Here is a 21,915-nt window from a genome sequence, read left to right as displayed (position 1 = left end):
CGCGCCGGGGTACCCCGGACCCTGTTCACGTCGCTCCGAGCGTTTGGCGAGGCTCGCGCCATTATGCGGGGAGAGGGGATCTGCGTCTAGACCGCTCCCCGCAGCGGGCGGGGCAGATAGTGTGGCCAAGCCCAGGGGCGCCCACTGGAGCGCAACTATTTCAGGCCTCAGACCTCAGAGAGGAAAGTCCCAGAAACACAGCCCCGCCGTCCTCTCACTCTCCTGGACACGCCCCCCCCCTCCCCCTTAAACGCAGACCCGAAAGTGCTGCACGACGAGGTTTCCAGCCCTAGCTCTGCATGACCTGGCACAAGAGTCATGCCATCTGCACCTCAGTCTGCTCATCTGCAAAATGAAGCTGTACTTGCAGTCAGTGATGTGGTGTATGTGATGCCTAGCACCGGACTGGCACATACTAGGTGCTTTGCAGATACCAGCTTCCTTATCCCTGACCCTGACCTTGCCATAGATTTGCTCTGTGGTCTGGAGCGATTTCATTGAACCTCCGTCCGGGGGGCCTCACTTCCGCATCTTGTGATGCGAGAATGTCCTTGCAGCCCCTGTGGTCTGAGAGCTAAGATTTACTGAGTCATTGAATCAGTGATGAGCTGAGACCAGACCTCACTCACCTCCAGGTGTCACTTTTCTATGTGGTTCCTCTGACAAATGAACTTCCTCATCCTCCTTGAGATGCCTCTGAGGTTGTGCCTAAGAGAGCTGGACTCCCCAGAGCTTCTGCGGGGTCTTAGGGGGTCTGCAGGGACCTTAAAGGGCATCCCAGACAACCTTCCTCAACGTTTCTACTGACTGGGGTTGGGTCACCACCACTACCCCCCTCCAATCACCGTGTAAAACCCTTTGGGGACTGCCGATGGCCTTCAGGCAAGTCAGCAAGACCCACAAGGCCATACCTGGGTCTCTAGTCTCAGTCACACCTCCTCCCCCTCTCCCAGCCTGGCTGTAGTCAGACTGATCTCCTCTCAGCTGTCTTTCCTCTTCTCTGGGTGTTTGCACAGGTGATTCCCTCTCTGCCCCATCTTCTTTCACCTGGCTCACTCCTCATTCATGTCCCTCATGGGACAGAGTGGATCCTGACCCCTAAGATGGGTCCCCTTTTAGATGAGGACTTGTGACTTCTGACATCATCCAGCTCAGCCACTGCCCTTCGCTTCCTACCCTCCTGTCACGCTAAACTTTCAGCTCCTTGAAAATGCAGGGCTTTCGCTTGCCTTCAGGCATTGCACCTGCTGTTCTCTCAGACCTAAACATGCTTCTCTTCCCTACTTTACTCATATTTGTCCTTCAGCTCTCAGAAGTCCTTGGCCAGCCCCTACCATACCAAGTACCCACTTTCTTGCCCCTATCTAATGTCCATTGATGAGTGATTCCATGCCCAGTGCTTGTCCAGTCTCTGCTTACATACCTCAGAGACAGGAAGCTCACGACTATCGAGGCAGCCTACTCCATCTGCCCAATAAAAGGCCTCCAATTCCTGCCCACCCCCAACCAGTGCTCAAGAGATTCCCTGGAACTGAGGCCCAGAGTGAACAAGTGCTTTGGGATACTTGGTGAAGAGCCAGGGACGATCCAGCTGTCCTAAGGGCTCTTGCGGGCTCACCTGGCCCTAATAGGGCACATAGGTATCAGCACTGGCCAGGTCCCACATAGTCTGGATCCATTTGTAGGCCTGGGACTTGAGATGCTGTCACAACTCATGTTCCCTTTCACCTAGGAGCAGTGGATCAGCCTCTGCTGGGGACAGGGACACCAGCACCCTGGTCTGGGTGGGGGAAGGTCAGGAAGGAAGCACTGTCAGGTAGCATTGGACCCCTATTGCTTCGTTCAACTGCACGCCAGCCCTGTAAGGGAGAGATGCTGTCCTCAGTTTACAGATGCACAAACTGAGGTTTCTGGACAGATGCAATTTACTTAAAGTCACACAGTGAGATAGTGGCAAGGCCAAGATGTATTTCAAAGCCCAACCTCTTTCCTCCGTCCCTTAGTTTGGTGCCTCTCATCTACCTGCTGCGCTCTGAGGCCCATTCTGCTCAAAGCATCATGAAGTCCTGAAGGGCCCCATTCTCCTGTTCCCTACAGCTGGGTCCTACCCCCAGTGGGGCATCAGTAGCTGTGCCTGAGCAGCAGCTCAGGGCTGGCTGAATGCCAGGAGTCACCTCCTCCTTCTGCCCTTGGTCACTCCCCAAAACTGCAGAGGAGCCCAGACCAAAATTAGGCAGTGGCCAAGGAGGTGTCTTATAGATACCAAGCCCCGGAAACTGGGCTGAGCCACTTATTTGCTGTGTGACCTTGGGTGAATTCCGTTCCTTCTCGAAGCCTCGATTTATCATCTGTGAAGAGGACAAATTATCCCTTCCCAGGGCCTCAGTGTGCTAGAATTAAGGAAAGCTGCTCTCTATCCCAGGCTACCTCACCCTTGAACCCTCTCACCTTGAGAAAGAGAGCCCCCCTCCAGGGTCCCTGTGGTAGCAAAACTCGAGCATAAACTGCACATAGCCTGTCCTTGATGGGGGTCATAGATCCTGGGCTGGGTGGACACCAGCTTGGGAGGACTAGCTTTCCTGGCTTCTGCCCCCTTCAGCCTCCAGCCCTGCTGGGGAGCTGGCTCCGTCATCACATCTGCTCCCTCCACTGTCTGTGGCCTTTGCAGAGCCATTCCCCAGGGGACTCTGCCTCTCCTGCCTCCTCCAATCTATCCTCCCCGCCTTCTTCCTCCCACAAATGTTTACCCATGCCTACTCAGTGCATAGATCACTGAATAAGCTCCGTGCCTGTCCTTGTAAAGCTCAGTTTAGTGGGGGAGACGGACAAGGAAATTGAGTTACAATCCACTCACCCATCCCAAATTCTATTGGGCCCCCCCCCCCCCGCTGCTGCCCTCACCTGTACAGTCTGTTCTCCACACAGCAGCCTGAGCCATCCTGTTAAAAGGGAGGTCAGAACATGTCACTATGCTGCTCAGTCCCCTCCCATAGCTCCCCATCTCAAAGGAAAAGCCAGCGTCCTTGCTGTGACCTGCAAGGCCTCTGCACGATCTACCTCATCGCCTCCCACTCTCCCCTCCGAGCTCCCCATTCCGGGGGCACCGGCTGCCTTGTTGTTTTTCAACATGCCAAGCATGCTCCTGGCTCAGGCCTTTGCATTTGTCCTTGGTCCTGCTGGGACTGTCTCCCCCCAGGTATCCCTGTGGCCTCCATCCCTTCGCGAAGGTGTATCCACCTCCCCGGGGGAGCCCTCCCTGGCTGCCCATTGAAATACTACTCCCTACATGCCTTCTGTCCTTTTATCTGCTTTGTTGTTTTTCTTGGCACGACCACGTGACATGTAAGTATTTTTTTTTTAATGCTTGTTTGTTTGTTTTTGAGAGAGAGAGAGAGACAGTGGGAGGGAGACACAGAATCTGAAGCAGGCTCCAGGCTCCAAGCTGTCAGCACAGAACCCAATGCGGGGCTTGAACGCACGAACTGCCAGATCATGACCTGAGCCGAACTCGGGCACTTAACTGACTGAGTCGCCCGGGCACCCCGACACATGAATACTGTTTATTGTCTGTTTCCCTATAGAGTATAAGTCCTATGAGATCTCCTGAGGTTCCCCACCCTCAGGAAAAAAAAAAGGGGGAAAAGAATACCAAGAAACTTTTCAGTGTGTGGGGGAAGAGGACACCACTAACTTAACTACTATAGGTAATATTTAAAGCGTCAGTAATTAAAACAATTTGATTTGGGTGCAGGAGGAGACAAGCAGACCGAGGGACTGAAGTAGACTGTCCAGAAATAGACTCAATGGACAGTTATTTAGTATTTGATAGAAGCGGCATCTCGAAGTGGAGAATGGACGCTAGTAAACAGTGTTAGGACAACTAGGTAGCCAACTGGAAAAAAAAAATTAGATCTGTATGTCACATTGAGTGCCTCACTGAGGATAACTTCCAAAGGGATCAAAGATTTAAATGTTAAAAAAAAAACCCACTATAATCTCATAGTGGGAAAAGTCTAACCGTGACTCAAACCCAAAAAGTCATAAAAAAGGATTGGCTAAAGTCAGCTACATAAAAATCAAAAACTTTCACAAGCTAAAACACAACAAAGCAAGTCATGAGACAAATGACAAGCTAGAGGAAAATATTTGCAACTCGGATCATAGACAAAGGATCATCTCTCTAATTGATAAAGCATTTTTGGAAATTCGTTAAAAGGACAGGGGCACCTGGAGGACTCAGTCGGTTAAGCGTGGGACTTCTACTCGGGTCATGATCTTGCGGCCTGTGAATTCGAGCCTCACGTCGGGCTCTGTGCTGACAGCTCGGAGTCTGGAGCCTGCTTCCGATTCTGTCTTCTTCTCTCTGCTCCTCCCCCACTCTAGCTCTGTCTTTCTCTGTCTCGCAAAAATGAATAAATGTTAAAAACAAACAAATAAATAAATAATTACAAAATAATAAAAGGAGCAACAATCTAATAGAAACAGACGTGGGATACGAATTGACAGAAAAGCAAATAGAAATGGCTTCTCAACATGTGAAAAGAAGCTCAAACTCAGAAGAAATGAAAATCAGGGAAACCACAGTGGGATACCATTCCTTATCAGTCTGGCAAAAAATCTCAAAGTTTAAGGCTGCCTGGGTGGCTCACTCGGTTGAGCCTCTGAGTCTTGATTTCAGCTCAGGTCATGATCCCCAGGTCTTGGGATGGAGCCCAGCATTGGGCTTGGTGCTGAGTGCGGAGCCTGCTTAAGATTTTCCCTCTCCCTCCCTCTGCCCCTCTGTCCTGCTCTCTCTCTCTCTCTCTGTTAAAAAAAAAAAAAAATCCCAAAGTTTAATAATCTAGTCTGTGGCTATTTCTGTAAGGAAACCACACTCTTGTATGTGCTGTCACAGAGTGCTCTCACGCACGTGAATATAAATTGGTACAGGCCCCCAAGAGGGCATTTTGGCAAATTCTATCAAAATTCTAAATGCATCCAGATGTCCTGATTCTGGGAATTTATCCTTCAGATGCGCTTGCACAAGTGAGAAATGAAGTTTGTATAACGTTATTCACTTCAGCACTGTTGACAATAGCAAAAGACTCAAAATATCCCAATTGTCCATTAGTAAGGTGTTGGGTTAGGTAGAGGACAGTTCACCCGTTAAATGGAACACTATGCAACCATGAAAAAGAATGAGGGAGATCTGTGTGTCCTCATAGGGCAAGTTTGCAGGGGACATTAAGTTTAAAAAGCAAGGTGTGTGGCACCTGGCTGGCTCACTGGGTAGAGCATGCAACTCTTGATCTCAGGGCTGTGAGTTCAAGCTTCACATTGGGTGTAGAACTTACTAAAAGAAAAAAATAATAAAAAGTGAAAAATAAAAAGCAAGGTACAGAGAAACATATGTGATATTCCACTGTCTGTAGAAAAAGAGTTTTAATATTTTCTTATGTCTCTATATTTGTGACCTTACTGAGTGGCAGTATAACCAGTGATTAAGAGCACAGACTCAGAAGCCAGACTGCCTTAGTTCAAATACACATTCCCGTGTTGTAGTGGGTTGAATAGCGTCCCGCCGAAATTCACGTCCACCTGGAACGTGTGAATGTGACCTCATTTGGAAATAGAGCCTTTGTGGATCAAGTTAAGGTCATACTTGATTAGGGTGGGCCCTACATCCATCATGACAGGTATCCTTATAAGGAGAGGAATATTTGGACCCAGAGACAGACACACAGTAGAAAATGCCGTGTGAAGACAGAGGCGGAGATTGGAGAGACGCATCTACAAACCAAGGATTGGAAGAAAGTACCTGAAGCTGGAAGAGAGGCATGGGACAAATGCTCCTGAGAGCCTCTAAAAACAATGAACCCTGCTGGCACCTCAATTTTGGATTTTTAACCTCCAGAACTATGAAAGAACAAATTTCTGGGGGCTTCTGGGTGGCTCCTTCAGTTGAGTGTCTGACTTTGGCTCAGGTCACGATCTCCCGGTTTGTGGGTTTGAGCCCCATGTTGGGCTCTGTGCTGACAGCTCAGAGCCGGGAACCTGCTTCAGATTCTGTGTCTCCCTGTCTCCCAGTCCCCCCGCCCCCCTGCTTGTGCACTCTCTCTCTCTCTTTCTCAAAAATACAATAAATAAATAAATAATATATTTAAAAAAAAAAAGAAAAAATTTCTGTTGTTTGAAGCCATCCAGTTCATGGTAATTTGTTATGGTTATAGCAGCCCTAGAGAACTAATATGGTTACTTAAAAGCTGTGCAATTTGGGGCAATAATTTAGCCTCTCTGTGCCCTAGTTTCCTCATCTGTAAAGTAGGGCTAACAGTACTTAGGTCATAGGGTTGAGTCATAAAGATTAAATGAGATTAAATCTTTTAAAGATAAGAATAAGGTCAGGGGCACCTGGGTGGCCCAGTCGGTTAAGCGTCCGACTTCGGCTCAGGTCACGAGCTCACGGTCTGTGAGTTCGAGCCCCACGTTGGGCTCTGTGCTGACAGCTCAGAGCCTGGAGCCTGTTTTGGATTCTGTGTCTCCCCATTTCTCTCTGCCCCTCCCCTGCTCATGCTCTCTCTTGCTCTCAAAAATAAATCAAACATTAAAAAGAATAAAGATAAGAATAAGGTCTGACACATATAAATGTTAACACATAAATGTTAATTACATATATGCTTGTGTTTGTGTAAAGAAGTCTTGGACGATCAAGAAACTAACACGTGTGGTTGGTGGAAGGAAGGGAATAAAGGCATGAAGGGGAACAATACTTTGCATTTTGGGGGCTTTTTAATTTTTTTAGGGAGAGACAGAGAGTAAGGGGAGAGAGAGAGGGTAGAGGGAGAGAGAGGGAGACTCTCAAGCAGGCTCCACGCTCAGTGCAGAGCCTGACGCGGAGCTCAATCCCACGCCCCCAAGACCATGTCCTGAGCCAAAGAAGTCAAGAGTCAGGCGCTCAACCGACTGAGCCACCCAGGCGCCTCATAATATATTTTACTCTTTGAACCATATGAATGTATTATCTGTTTAAAAAATAAATTAAGGAGCGCCTGGCTGGCTCAGTCAGTAGAACATGTGACCCTTGATTGCGAGTGCAAGCCCCATGTTGGGCCTACACCTTACTTTAAAAAATTAAATCAAAAATTATTTTGGGGGCATCTGGTTGGCTCAGTCAGTGGGGTGTGCAACTCTTGATCTTGGGGTTGTGAGTTTGAGCCCCATGCTGGGTGTAGAGATTTCTTAAAAATAAAATCTTTTAAAAGATTATTTTAGGGGCACCTGGGTGGCTCAGTCAGTTTAAACATCTGACTTTGGCTCAGGTCATAATCTTGCGGTTCAAGAGCTCAAGCCCCACGTCTGGCTCTGTGCTGACAGCTCAGAGCCTACAGCCCATTTCAGATTCTGTGTCTCCCTCTCTCTGCCCCTCTCCCACTCTCACTCTGTCTCTCTCTCTGTCTCTCAAAAATAAAGCATTAAAAATTATTTTTAACACAAATCACATTACTCTCCTGCTTGAAAACCCTCCAATGGTTTCCTATCACATTTATAACAAAGTCACATATCATGCTATGGCTGACCAGTGCACACCAGAGTGCAAGCATCTCTCCCCGTTCAGCTCTGGTTCGTGCCCCTCATTCACTCGGACAGGCGGCCTGCTGTTCCCAGAGCCTGCCAGGCACACTCCCACCTCAGGGCCTTTGCACTGGCTGTTCCCTCACTTCATTCAGATCTCTGCTTTAAGTCGCCTCCGCAGAGGCCTTCTCTCACCTAAAAAAATAAAAAATAAAATCAAAAGCAGCCCTGACTCGCAAATGCCACCATACACTGTCCCCTTCCCTGCTTTACCTTTCTTCAAAGTATATATCAGCCTCGGGGCGCCTGGGTGGCGCAGTCAGTTAAGCGTCCGACTTCAGCCAGGTCACGATCTCGCGGTCCGTGAGTTCGAGCCCCGCATCGGGCTCTGGGCTGATGGCTCAGAGCCTGGAGCCTGTTTCCGATTCTGTGTCTCCCTCTCTCTCTGCCCCTCCCCCGTTCATGCTCTGTCTCTCTCTGTCCCAAAAATAAAATAAAAACGTTGAAAAAAAAAATTAAAAAAAAAAAAGTATATATCAGCCTCGATATTACATATACGTTGATTGTCTCCTCCCCCTTCTAAGTTCCAAGACGGGAGAGACTGTGTCTGCCTTGCTCACAGCTCAGCCTGTGGAGCCACCCACAGGGACCACTGTGTCACTTTCTAACTCTAGTAAGGAATCCCAGATCTGCTCCCCCTCTCTGTCGGTAAGTCCCTTCTGCAATCTAGCTGAAATTACTCCTGCTACAATAAAGAATGAATTTCCCCTTAGTTCCCTGGGACCTCTGAGAGAGCAGCTGGGCGATGTTTTCCTATACTCTTTGTTGGTTGTCAGAGATTTGGAGATGGGCCCTCATCATGGAATTTCCAGGTCAGGTTCTCAGGCAGAGGCACACTGGCCAGATGCTTGGCAGGAGAGATTGCTCCTTTATTCGGCTCAGAGGATCTCAGTGGGCCCTGCAGAACTGCCAGCTCCCTAGGACTGTGTCCATCAGGTGATGGGGGACCAGGCACAAGGTGTGGTGGACACAGTTGTGGCAGCTAATAAAGATGGATGAGGGGAGAGGTGAACACTTGTGACCTTGACCTCCTTGCTCCCACCTCCCCCTTCTTAATTCATCCATCAGTTTGTTCAGCCTTTCAGAGCAAAAGTCAAGAGCACCAGCTATGTGCCAGACACCCAGCTCTTATCTTCTCTAATGTCATTTTCCCTCTCTGTAAAATGGGTGCCCTCTTTCATGGTCATTGTGAGGATCTAAATGAGCTAATGCACAGAAGGCCCTTAGCATCACCCTTGGCTCCTTGTAAATACTCAATAAATAAACATGTCGTTTTTCAGTGTAACCAGCACTGAGAGATGCCAGCTCTGGGCCAGGCTCTCAAGGGTCCAGTGGAAAAGGCTGATATATAACATACACTTCAAGTAACTGAGTGCAGTGCTTAAGGACAAGGCGGGGCTGGGAGCTTGTGGTCCATATGCCTTAATGTCTTCTCCCTTCCCCTGGACCTGGAGAACTTATAAATGGGGTGACTTCTGCCGTTTTGCTTTGTCTCTTCCTTCAAACTCGGGGCTGGACCATGTCTCTTCCGTATGTTTCAAATGTTGGCGTTATCTACCCTTTACTCTGCACGGTAATACAATACAACAGGCACTTCACATGCATTAATCTCAGTTCATCATCGAACACAGATTTTGTTAATACCCCCATTTTACAGATCAGGAGGCTGAGCCTTCAGGAGGTTAAGCAACTTGGTCAAGGTCATTCAGCCAATAGATGGCGAAATGAGGATTTGTCTAGCGGCCCACATCAGGGTTATGGAGAGAAGGCAGTGTTAGTTCGGGTAGACCCTGAGCCCAACCCAGCTTTTTTACTCATTCACTAGCTGTATGACCCTGGGCAAGTCTCTGGAGCTCTCTGGCCTCAGTTTCCCTATCCCTATAAAAGGAAGAGCAACTCTAGGGGCACCTGGGTGGCTCAGTCTGTTACTTAACAGACTCTTGATTTCGGCTCAGGTCCTGATCTCACGGTTTGTGAGTTTGAGCCCCTTGTCAGGCCCTGCACTGACAGTGTAGAGCCTGCTTGGGCTTGTCTCTCTCTTTCTCTCTCTCTCTCTGCCCCTCCCCCGCTCGCTCTAAATAAATAAATAAATAAATAAATAAATAAATAAATAAAAACTTGGGGCACCTGGGTGACTCAGTTGGTTGAACCGACTGACTTCGTCTCAGGTCGTGATCTCACGGTTGGTGAGTTTGAGCCCCACATTGGGCTCGCTGCTGTCAGTGTGGAGCCCACTTCGGGTCTTCTGTCTCCCTCTCTCTCTTCCTGTCCCCCACTCACACTCTTACTCTCAAAAATATTTTTTTCCACTGCATTTATTGCTAATATAAAAAAAAATGTTAAAAAGAAAAAAAAATTCGTTCTCAGTTCCCCAACGGCTCTCATCCTTCCCTTTTGGCCACACAACCCCTGACCCATTTCCTCAGGGCCAGTTCAAAACTCACTGCCGCTTTCACAGGAAACAACCAGTGCCAGGGATGCAGGGAAGAAGGTTAGACGAAGGCGACAGTACTGTCCAGGTTCCACCCAAAGGTAGGCCGGGTGGAGATTCACAGAATTCAGACAAAAGGGCTGGTGGCCTCACAATGACATAGTCTAGCTAAAGTGGGCTGGAGGGGAGATAGGGTTGCCCATCAGAAACTTTAGAGGACATCTCATGGGCTTGTGTCAAACCCAGAGAAACCGACACCAGGATGGGGAGACCAGGGAGGCAGTCTTGCAGAAAGGTTCACAATTCTCCCACCGTTGGGAGGTATGGAAAGTCTAGAGGGCACCGAGTCTCAGTCGTTTGGGCAGAAAAACTTACTCTAGTGTCGGGAAGCCACAAAGATGCCACGGACGCTGAGAGAGGCTGCGTACGAAGGGATGCACAGTTTCACAAAGCACAGTGATCACAGACCAGAGAGGTGGGGATCGTGCTACTGACGCAGAAACTACAAAATCCAAAAGCAGGGAGAGTGGCCTTTCAGGAAGTAACTCTACACGGGTCATCCATACTTGACCCCAGATCGACCTGGTGAGTTTCACGGAGTAACTGGCAACTTTGAGGGTAAGGTTTGTCACATAAAAAGGACTTAAGCAGCCAGAAGGCAACGGTAGGAAACTGCTCCAGAGCTTTCTGGAATCGAGGGCAGTACCGGGGGCTGGGTGGGCAGATGCACAAGAAATAGCACCAAAGAGGTTTCCTGTTCAGCAGTCCGCTGGTGAGGGGGAAGAGGATCCAGGAGGCAGTTAAGGGGAGCAAAGATGGGGTCCTGAAGGCGAGTCACTGGAGGCTGGATCAGAAGAAAGACGACACCCTGGGCCCCAGTGATGAAACACAACTCTGGACCCCAAATGGGGAGGTGGCGGATGGGGGTGGGTGTCACTGACTGAGGGTGGTGGGTGGAACAGCCTCCCGGTAGCCATCCCAGGGCCACAGGGAAATATATGGCTGCTAGGTCACAGAGGGCTCCTTCCAGCCCAGATGGGAAGGCACAGTCTCACAGAGGAGGTCCATTGACGCCTGGGTAGTAGAAGGCACAGAGGTCCTCATATCGACAGTGACCCTTTGTGGCAAAGTGTCAGGGCGGTTGGATTTGTCTTCCATAACTTAGGGGCCATCCTTGAGTGGGCAGGTATTTTTGATAAGAGACCAACTTTTGAGCCTTCGAGGATTTCTCTGCTCTTTGTGAAAGCCTCCCCTGGAAGGACCCCCATGGTCTGGTCCAGGAAAAGGAGGTCCAATATTGGCCCCCCACCAACCACGACCATATGGGCCACATCTGGGGCCTAGGCCCCCCCGAACTGGGCATCTGCCCCGGGGAGGAAGTGGGAGACTCAGCAGTGGTGGAATCATTGGTGCCCTTGAGCCTGGAGGACCTCTGTGAAGAGAGTCTTCATTCCTTTCTGTCTGGCTCCTTTTGCTCAACATCGTGTTTGAGATTCATCCTGGGTGCCTGTAGCAGGAGTTCGTTCATTTTCATTGCAGTGTAGCATCCCATCGCATGCACACGCAACAACTTATTTATCCATTCTACTGATGGTGGACATGTGGGTGGATCCCAGTGTGGGGCTGACTTGGGGCCACCAGGCTTTCCATTGGCCATGGGGGGAGGGCCCAGAAGGCTGGGTGGTCCTATGGGACTCTCATCCTCCTCGTCTCCAGTCTCTTCCCGCGGGGGCTGCTGCGGTGGAGGTGGCTGCTGCTGACTCTGCCTCTTTCCTTTCGGCATCGTGGTTGAGGCAATGGCTACAGCGGGATTTGGAGGGCAGTGAGGAAGGGCAAAACTAAATTTTAAAAAATGAAAAAAAAAAACACATAAAATTTGTTTAAAAAATGAACAGAAACTCTATGCATGTAGAATGTCTAGAATAGGACCTGGCATGTAGTAGATGCTCAATAAAAGGTGATCCCTCTTCCCTTTCTTCTCTCCTTCCTCTGGCAGGGACTCCAGGTTGGGCATATGCCAGGCCAGGCTGACCTAGCTGTCTCAGAGACAGTATTTGCATTCTTTCTTCCCATTCTGATAAGGCCTAGAGGACTGTCGGGAGCCCTCCACCCCCATCCCCCAATTCTCCATTCCCAGGGAGCCTCAATCTGCTGGGGGGTGGGGAGGGGGGAGGTAAGAGGATAGTCTTCAGTTTGATGGAGACACAGGGCATTCAGAGAGGCGAGATACCAGCCCCAGGCCTGACGCTGGATGAGAAACCACAGCATTGTGCCGCCTCATTCTACAGGGTGTGCGGCCAGGGGTGTGGACACAGAAGGTAGAAATGTGGGTGCTCGGGCACGGAGGGTGTCTGGGGCTCTGTCCCATGTTAAGTGAGCTGGGGCCACTCGCCCTTTGGAAGGGGGAGGGTGTCATGTGTAGCAGTTGGAGAAGTTGGCATAGTCCAGCTGAGACTTGGTGAAGTGACAGCCCAGTAGGTAGCTGAAGCTGTACATAGTAGGACAAACAGGAATTGGCCCCTGAGGGCCTGAGGCCACCCAGAGTTGGTACACACTCTTCCGCCCACCACCTACCGACACCTTCTGGAGCACTGAGCGCTCCTGGCCCCCCGAGGGCCTCAGATCTCACGGGCTGCAGGAGAGTAGGCTCCCCTACCCCAACAGGGTTCCCATACTCAGGAAATAAGTATGCCCTCCCCCATCAGTGCAGAAGGGACTGTGGCTAGACTGCAGAGACCCCTGGAACCAGAAGGGTCTGTGTCCATCAATGCCCCCTACCTCAACTCTTGGGAGAGGGCTGCTGAAGAGGGGAAGGAAGTCCTGCCCAGAGGCAGAGGGATGGTCAAGTTGGCCTGACCCTTATCTGGAAGCCCCAGAGCTCAGGCAGGATTCTGCACTGGGACTGGCTTCTCTTTGGTGTCATTGACTTGGAGTCAACAGCGGACGTTGGCTCCCAGGGCCACGGTCACCAGCATAGCCCATACGTCAGGACTGCTGGTGGCTGAAATGGAGGTGATGGCCTGCCGTGGGAGGAGGCAGGGGAGAGCACGAGCCTGGACTCCCAGGGACGCCCCTGGAATCCTTGGACTACAGACTCAGGGCTAAGGGGGCTCTCCGGACAACCTCAGGGTCACACACCATCCCCACCACCATACTCGCTCACCTCTGAGACAATCTCGTTGCACCAAGTAAAAGAGTCCGGCCCCCTCTGAAGTACCCCTGCTCCCTCAAATAATCGAGCTTCTCCCAGGAGACTTTAGCCTCCTCTGTAATATTCCAGCCTTCCTCTGAGATATTCCAAATCTTCTTCACTCCCCATAATCTTCTCACACCTTGTGAAATAACCCAGCCCTCAGTGAAGTCCTGTAACCCCCACTGTACCAGAGTCCATCATCTCTGAAGTACTCCAGACCCTGCTGTGAGGCTCCAGCTCAACTTTAAAATTTTTCAATGTTTATTTTTTATTTTTGAGAGAGAGAGAGAGAGAGAGAGAGAGAGAGAGAGAGAGAGGCACAGCATGGGAGCAGGGGAGGGGCGGAGAGAGAGGGAGACACAGAATCCGAAGCAGGCTCCAGGCTCTGAGCTGTCAGCACAGAATCCAACACAGGGCTCGAACCCATGAGCCGTGAGATCATGACCTGAGCTGAAGTCAGGACGCTTAACCGACTGAGTCATCCAGGCACCCCAACTGTAGCTCAACTTTAAAATGTGTGCCCCAACTTTCATACCCCAGTCCCCCTGAAACATACCAACACGCCTAATACTCTGCACCTCACTTTAGTACTCTAGTCCTCCCTCCCATTAGAGCTCTCCGCTCCTAGTGAAAATCTTGCTGCCCCTTCAGGAACACTCCAGGCCTACTCTGAAACCCAGCACCTCCATAATGCTCTGTCCTGCCCTCAGGGACAGTGGTAGTACTTGAGTCAGCTCCTGCTGGTTCTCACGTCCTCCGGGGCTTCAGACGGCTCCTGGACATCAGTGAAGTCCAACATCAACACCCCTGGTGGGAGGAATCTGTGAGATGGCTCCACTGCCTTCCCCGTGGTGCTCCCAGCCAAGTACTGCCCTCCTCTAGAAACACTCCCCCCGCCCCAGGATAAGAGCCCACTAACCGGAAACATGGTAGTCCTCACAGAAGTTGGGAGCACCTAGGCCCTGGGGTGGCATACCCCTGACCTCTCACATCAACTTGTCATGAGCCCCCTGGCTGGGTCAGCTGCCCAGAGGCAGTCCCACAGTCTCAGACAGCCCCGTACTGTGCCAGTTTTCCCACTGTCCTGCTCTGGGACACCTGTCCTGTGGCTCCATGGATCTGTTGATAAATGGGCAGCTGAGCCAAGGCCAAGCTGTCTCTCTGTCCAAGGAGCATACTTCTGGGCCACCAAAGAGCAGAGTTGAGCCCCTGGATTGGGGGGGGAGCATACCCGCCCTGCTCTGTGTTTGTCCAAGTGCCACCCACCAGGTCGCCCTTATGTGACGGTGAGTATAGGCAGAGCCTGGCAAGTCCCTGACCACAGATGGCTGCATGGGGGGGATCTCAGTTATGGGTTCTGTAAGCAGAAGGTACTAGGTTCCAAACCCAGCTCTTCTGTGTTACTTTTGCCAAATCGCTTTACTTCTCTGAGCTGCAGTGGCTTTACCCTTGCAGCAGAGAAAACCATTATCTTGCCCCTTCCCATTTTGCTTCAAGGCTCATGCGAGATAGTGGTTATAGAATGAATCTTTCCTTTAACAAACATTTGAGCGCCTACTATGTGCCGGGCCTGCTTTAGACATAGAAAGTGTTTATTATTTCTCCCTGCATCAATCACCTTATGAGAATGGAGGGACTAGGGTAAGGAGCGGTGGGAAAGATTCTAAAACTGATCAGACCTCCCTCCCTGGCTCCTGATGGCTCTTTGTACATCTGGTAAAGGTGCTTTCAAAGCCATCGTTTCTTTTACTCCACATTCTGGAAGATAGCTATTACTGTTCTGGTTTTATTGATGTAGAAACTAAAGCCTAGAATTGTTAAATCACTTGCCTAAGACAACACAGTTAGTAACTTGTGGGGCCTGAATGACCCACGCTGCCTTTGACAAGGAAGGAGGTCAGAGGATCACCACACACCCCACAGCCACCCCTGGCTCCTGTGCTGTGCAGAGATGAGTCGGGTCCCTTCCTGGGGGTCCTGGCAGAGGGGCTTCAGCCAGTACCCTCCCTGTCCTCCAGGAGTCCCCAGTTATATGCAGGCCAAGAGGACCAGGCAGACTTCAAGCAAGGCATCTGGAGATTGAACAGCCCTCATCGGACGTCTTGTCCTACCCTATCCTTGTACAGATCAGGAAACAGAAGGGCAGAGACAGGCACTTTCTCAAGGTCATACAGTGGGTCAGAGGTCCTGCCTCTTAACTAGGTGAAGACGTGCCTGCCCATAAAAGGCCAAGCATGTGAAACGCCCCCTACGGTGCAGACAAGAAATGCTCTAGGTTCAGAGAAGGGAGAAAATACCACCTGCCTAGAAGGCTGAGCATGGGCGGAAAAAAAAGAAAAAAAAGAAAAAGAGGAGAGAGGCCACCACATGGGGAGCACCATGGAGCAAAGGCTTGGTGGTGGGACTGGTTGTGCATCCCCATGGAGGCCCACCCCCTGCCCACATGTGGATTTCCTCCACCTGTTCACTCTGGCGCCTCCTGAGACCAACGATTCTGCTGCTGAGCTGTCCTGACCGTTCTTCCTCTGCTCTCGAGCTGAAACTCTGCTTGTCTGCCTGAGTTCTGCTTGCTGTCTGGGGCCCACAGAATGGGTGTCATCCCTGGCCCCAGAGCCACTGAGCGGGGCGCTCTATTAGAAGTTTCTCCCGTGGGCAGTCTCCTATTTATCTTTCAGAACCCACTCGGACACTCCCTCCTCTGTGACGTCATCCCCGTCCCTCAAGCGAAAGTGATTCCTTCTTTCATTCCTGTTTGCCACCAGCGTCTATCAAGCACCTACTAGGTGCCAGGCACTTGCAAGGTGCTGGGTAGACTTAGAGACAAAACTCCTGCCCTACTGGAGCTGGAAATCTAGGAGAGAAAGAGGAAAACATATCAACCACTACTGGCTTTAGCGGGTTTTTCTCCAAAAATATCTAACCAAGGTTCACACACTATATTTGGTAGTGATGTCTCTTTGGTCTCTTTCAGTATAGAACAGTCACCCCCCCCCATCCTGCCCCCCTTTTTTTTAATGGCAGCAACTTTTTTAAGTGACCAGTCCAGTGTTCTCATAGGATGTTTCACACTGTAGATGAGTTTGAAGTTCCCCTCATAATGCTGTTTACCTTAGTCCTCTAAGCTCTGTGTATCTTGTACCTGGAAGTCAGGTCGAGAGCAGGGATTGGCAAACTTTCTATAAAGCCAAGTAAATATTTTTGGCTTTGTAGATCATACAGTATCTGTTGCAACTATTCAACCCTCATTGTAATGTGAAAGCAGCCACACACAATACGAAAGCCCCTGGAGCATGGCTGTGCTTCAATACAACTTTATTTATGGACACTGAAATTTGGATTTACCCTAATTATCATATGTCAAGCAGTATTATTCTCCCTTCGATTTTTCGAACCACTTAAAAATGCAAAAGTCATTCTCAGCTCAGGGGATGCACAAAAACAGGCAGAGGTCATATATGACCAATAGTTTGCTGACCCCTTGATTGCTTTTCGGTTAAGCTTCTGTAGCAAGAATTATTCACAGTGATGACGCATCCTTAATAGTCATCACCCAAGGAGTCACATGGTGCCAGCTTACTTTAGTTACGAGGCGTCTACCAGACTTCTCCATTAAAAAGGAGAAATACCTTTTGCAAATCACAGATCGGCTGTGCCGTGCTCCTTCCCAGCACCGTGTTAACTGTCTGTCCCTTAAAACCTTTCACCGGGCATTTTTGGCATCTACAGTGCACTGGATTGTGTCCCCCTTCCCCCCAGTTCAGACGTTGCAGCCTTAATCCCTGTATTTGACTGTATTTGAAGATAGGGCCCTTCTGGAAGTAATTAAAAGTTAAATGAGGTAATAAGGGTGGGGCTGGAATCCGAGCAGACACCAAAGAGTTCACCTTCTCTCTGTCCTGTGAGAATGTACCTGGAAGGTGGCTGTCTGCAAGCCAGGAAGAGAGCTCTCACCAGAAGCCAATCCCACCAGACCTTGATCTGGGACCTTCAGCCTACCAAACTGTGAGAGATAGGTTGTTGTTTGAGCCACCCTGCATTTTGTGACGACTGCCCATGCTGACTCACACATCACTGATGATTCTTTTGCCTAAATTGATTATCTAATTGAGGCTGCAAAATGGGTTTTTTCTAGTTCTCACATCCCTTCTAGTGTATTAGTTGGCACTTTTTTCTGCAAAGAAAAGCTTTCCCTCATCCGCTAGGAATGAACTGCAGATCCTCCTAAGAAAGCAGGATAAATGCTTAATTCTCTGAGGGAAGATATTTGTTTTGTTTTGTTTTTTTCTTTTTAAATGGGAAATTCTAGAACCTATTTGTATGCTGCAAGGATAATTCTGTGCGGAGGGAGAGATAGATGATGCTTGAGAAGGGGTTACGGAAGGTGGGAGGTATGCAAAAGGTGAGGGCATTTAGAGTACAAGTGAGGAGGGAAGGGGGGGAAGGTGAAAGACAGAAGAAAGGGCATGAACTGGTCCTCTGGGCAGATCTACAGGGCCAGCTTATTAGGAAATGCACTGGATGGTTGCCGGGGCTGGCTCATGTCCTTTTGAGCCTGGGAGTTGTGACCCTGCCTGCATAGCAGGTGGTTGTCTCCTCTGTACCCAGAGAAGGTGGGTGGTTGGATTGCCCCAGGCTTGGGGACTTCTGGGCAAGTACACTGGAAGGGAAGGGAGGCAAAGCAGAGCACGGTCTTTGCCAAGAAGGATATTGGGACTGACAACAGACACTATCTAGGCTGCTTGAAGGCAGCAGTGAGAACAGGAGGAGAGTGACGGCTAGATGGGAAATGGATGGCAGGTCTCAGCAGGCTTACTGGACTTTGATTTTTGGTTTTGCTCGGAGTTTTCAGAAATGTTTTAAAGGAAAATGTGAGGGGGGGTTAGAAGGATAGTGGAGAGTTTCAACAGGCCCCTCCTATGGCCTCTGGCCTCTCTACCCCTGTGCCCACCAGTCTCCTGTGCCACATAGAGGTCAAGGACTGGAGCCTGATTCCTATTTGAGACACCAGCACCCAGCCTGGCATAGGGTAGTCCCAGGGAAGATCTGAGGTTTGATCGAATGGATGAGTGAATGATAGCAAACACTTTTATGGCACTTACTATGTGCCAACGGCTCATTGATTTTTCCCAAGACTCCTGTAAAGTGGGGTCTACTAGTATCCCCATTTTACGGATGGTGAAACCAAAGCACAGAAAGGTAAAATAAGTTGTCCAAGGTCATAGAGCTGGGAAGAGGCAGAGTTGGTCCACAAACCAGGTAGTCTGGGCCACAGTCTGTGTCCCTACCACCAGATTATTCTAAATGGATAAATGAGAGTCCTGGACTCTGTCCATCTGTCCCGAGTGATGCCAGGTATCTCTTGAGATCAGAGCCCTGATCTGGTCAAGAGAGATTCATAGGCAATAAACAATGAACTGAGAAATAGACCATTTCAGATTGTGACAACTGCCATGAAGGAGACAAACTGGGTGTCAAGGGCAAAAATAAGGGGACCCTCCCTGAATGGGGTGGTCAGAGACGGCTTCTCTGAGGAGGGTACTTCAGGTAAAAGATGGAAAGGAGCCAGTACTGTGAAAAGCAAGAAGAGTGTCCTAGGAAGAGGGAACAACATGTGAGAAAGCCCTGAAGCAAAAATTCAATGTATTCTGGCAACCGAGAAGGATCCCAGTGTAGCTGAGGAGGAAGATGGCCCAAGTGGGACTGGAGGGGTGGACAGGGACAAGGCACACAAAGTCTAGGGGGCCATGGCAAAGCATTTGAATTTTGTTATTCTTTGTTATTGTGGCATCTTATTTTATTCTTGTTACTCCAAGCAAACTGGGAGGGAGGACACAGGAGAATTTTAAGCAAGGAACTTATGTGGTCCAATTGGTATTAAAAAATTTTTTTAATGTTTATTTATTTTTGAGAGTGAGAGAGAGACAGAGTGAGTGGGGGGAGGGCAGAGAGAGAGGGAGACACAAATCCAAAGCAGGCTCCAGGCTCTGCCAGGCTCTGAGCTGTCAGCACAGAGCCCTATGAGGGGCTTGAACTCACGGACCGTGAGATCATGAGATGAACTGAAGATGGACGACCAACTGACTGAGCCACCCAGGTGCCCCTCCAATTTGTATTTTAAAGCATAAACAGGGGACCTGGCTGGCTCAGTCAGTAGAGCACAGGACTCTTGATCTCAGGGTTGTGAGTTCGAGCCCCATGTTGGGTGTAGGGATTACTTAAATAAATAGACACTTGTATTTAAATTTTTTAATATTTATTTTTGAGACAATGCGAGAGACAGAGTGCAAGCAGCAGAGGGGCAGACAGAGGGAGACACAGAATCTGAAGTGGGCTCCAGGCTCTGAGCGGTCAGCCCAGAGCCTGATGCGGCGCTCAAACTCACGAACCGTGAGATCATCACCTGAGCCGAAGTCGGACGCTTCACCGACTGAGCCACTCAGGGGCCCCTAAGTAAATAGACATTTAAAACACATAAAAACATAAGCAGTTTTGCTCTTCTATTCATTTGCTTATTCAGTCGTTGATTCCTGAATTTTTCATTCATTCTTTAATTCCTACCTTCACTTATTTATTTTTCCATTGGGCTTTCATTTGTTCACCTGTTCATTCCCTTGTTCCTTGATGGATTCATGCATTCCTGTGCCCGGAGCACATGTTACCCTGTGCCAGAACTATCTAGGTGCTGGGAGCAGTGATAAGAGTCAGACACTTGCCCTTGGTAGCAGGTGCTGCCAGTGGGGGTGGCAGTCAGAGAAGGCCTCCTGAGGAGCCAGAACTGGACGGATGACAGAGGGAGCCTGATTGATTGGGAATCCCTTAGGGACAGGGACCAGTCTCATTAATCTCTGCGTTCCCTAAGCCTGGTACCTGACAGGCAATAACTAATGTTTGTTTGTTTGTTTGTTTGTTTGTTAAGTGAATATGTGGACCAACAGCCAGTTAGGTAGCGTTTGCTGTTGGCTGTGAAGCTGCCCAGCCAACGTGAGACCACCGTTCCCAAGTCCCTGTGTCTCTGCCTCCTCCCGTTTCTTCCTTCCCATTGCTGCTTTCCCTTTGCTGAGAGAAAAGCATTCTTACCTACATCCCACAATCACACTGGGACGTACCTGAGCGTGTGTGCACAAGCACACTCTCACACACATACACCCACATCATTCGCACACATCCCTGCTCGTACATAGAAACACATGTGCCTGCAAAACGTGTCCCAGTTGTTGATTCCAACATTGCAGTCATCGATTTCATTGCCTATAATCACTCACCCAAGCACACGCACGCACGCGCGCACACACACACACACACACACACACACACACACCTGGGCTCACACACCCTCCCTGCCTTCCCACACATCCTGAACACACCTACTTCACCAAATGGCCCTCCCACACACATCTCCTCCCCAGAGGAGGAGGGGTTTTCCTGGTCCTTGGTTTAAGGCTGAAGAAGTTAACAGTGGAGGGAGGGAGGATTGAACCTCTCCCCACCCCCACCCCCGTGTGTGTGTGTGTGTGTGTGTGTGTGTGTGTGTGTGTGTGTGTGTGTAGGGGTCAGGGATCCCTCCTAGTCAGAAAGGCTGGAACTGAGGGTGACACTCAAGTTTCTCTAAATCTTGGGTGTTTGGGGGAAGCTGACACTCTTCCCTCCCTCGGTGTGGCCTGAGGGCTGATTCCTCTGACAAGCAGTTTCCCAGAAGGGTCCCCGCCCTCCCCACCGCCCTACATCCCTGTGCCCCCACGTCTCCGGCTCCTGAGATAGGCAAGTCAAGGCGATTGGATCCGCAGTGGCTCCGGTGACAGCAATCTGAAGTCAGCGGGCTGTGGAGAACTTGGGTAAAGCCTGCCTGCATTTGGTCCTCAGTTTTCCCAGCTGCAAAAGGGGGTGGGGGGTGGGCTTCAGTGATAGAGAACAGCTGCTTCTTCACCTGGACTCCAATCAGTCTAAAAGAGCAGGTGCTTCTAGGGGGTGAGGAACTTGCTCCTTTGGAGGGGCCAGTGCTAGGGGAGGCTGTGCTCGGGGGTCCGGGTCTGGGGGAGGAGCTGGGGAGCAGGGCGAGGGCTGGGAGAGCCGAACCCCGGTAACCCGGGGGAGGCGGGAAGTGGGAGCAGGCGGGCCCGGGATTTGAGGGCCCCTCCCCCCTCCCCTCCCCCCTGGGCAGCCGGCTCGGGGCTGGGGCGGGCCTGTGAGTTCTCCCCGCCGCCGCCGCCGCCGCCGCAGGGCTGCAATAAGAGAAGTCCGAGGCGGCTTCCTCCTCCGGGCCCAGAGCGGGCGGCGGTCTGAGGCCGGCAGCTCCCCAGCTCCCCGCCCCCGCCCCCCCCCCACGGCGTCGGCACTCGCGGCTGCTGGGAGCCCGGCTGGCTCTCCCGGGGTCTGTCCGAGGCGGCCTCCCCTGGGACCAGGTAGGCGGCCGTCAGGTGGGGCCGGACGGGCAGCGCGGCGCCCCGCCTCCGACCCGTCCGCGCCCTGGACGGAGGGCTGCGGGAGGCAGGCTGGACTTGAGCAGAGCTGAGCGAGCCGAGGGCCAAAGGGACCTCACCCCCCTCCCAGCCCCCCGGAGAAGGACTTGAGGAGGAAAACTGAGGAGACCTGGAGAAAGAGACTGATAAAATCTGGAGGGGGGGGGCTGAAGGAATATTGGGGAAAGCAGACCGAAGGGACCCTCTCCCCGCCCCCCCCCCCC

General features: G+C 50.7%; 2 protein-coding genes across 4 annotated transcripts in view; one reads left to right on the top strand and one right to left on the bottom strand.

The window, feature by feature from the left end:
• Positions 1 to 10,465: 10,465 nt before the first annotated feature.
• Positions 10,466 to 11,825, bottom strand: LOC121024223 (proline-rich protein 3-like). The gene is given in 3 exon segments (XM_040466496.1): positions 10,466 to 11,176; positions 11,179 to 11,495; positions 11,671 to 11,825. Coding segments are annotated over 3 exon segments (555 nt in total). The 3' UTR covers positions 10,466 to 11,093.
• Positions 11,826 to 21,048: 9,223 nt separating this feature from the next.
• Positions 21,049 to 21,915, top strand: part of FGR (FGR proto-oncogene, Src family tyrosine kinase) — a 19,979-nt gene continuing 19,112 nt past the window's right edge. For 2 of the 3 annotated variants that reach the window (XM_040466463.1, XM_040466446.1), the window contains exon 1: positions 21,468 to 21,634. The gene's annotated coding sequence lies outside the window, so the exon portion shown is untranslated. Of the gene's footprint in view, positions 21,068 to 21,467; positions 21,635 to 21,915 lie in introns of those variants that run through there. The other variant, XM_040466458.1, reaches the window with a different exon arrangement.

The sequence above is a fragment of the Herpailurus yagouaroundi genome, unplaced genomic scaffold (assembly GCF_014898765.1).
Source record: "Herpailurus yagouaroundi ecotype Mexico unplaced genomic scaffold, PumYag 77, whole genome shotgun sequence".
Lineage (NCBI taxonomy): Eukaryota > Metazoa > Chordata > Mammalia > Carnivora > Felidae > Herpailurus > Herpailurus yagouaroundi.
Note: the sequence above shows the minus strand (reverse complement) of the source record. Positions and strands in the feature narration are given on the sequence as shown.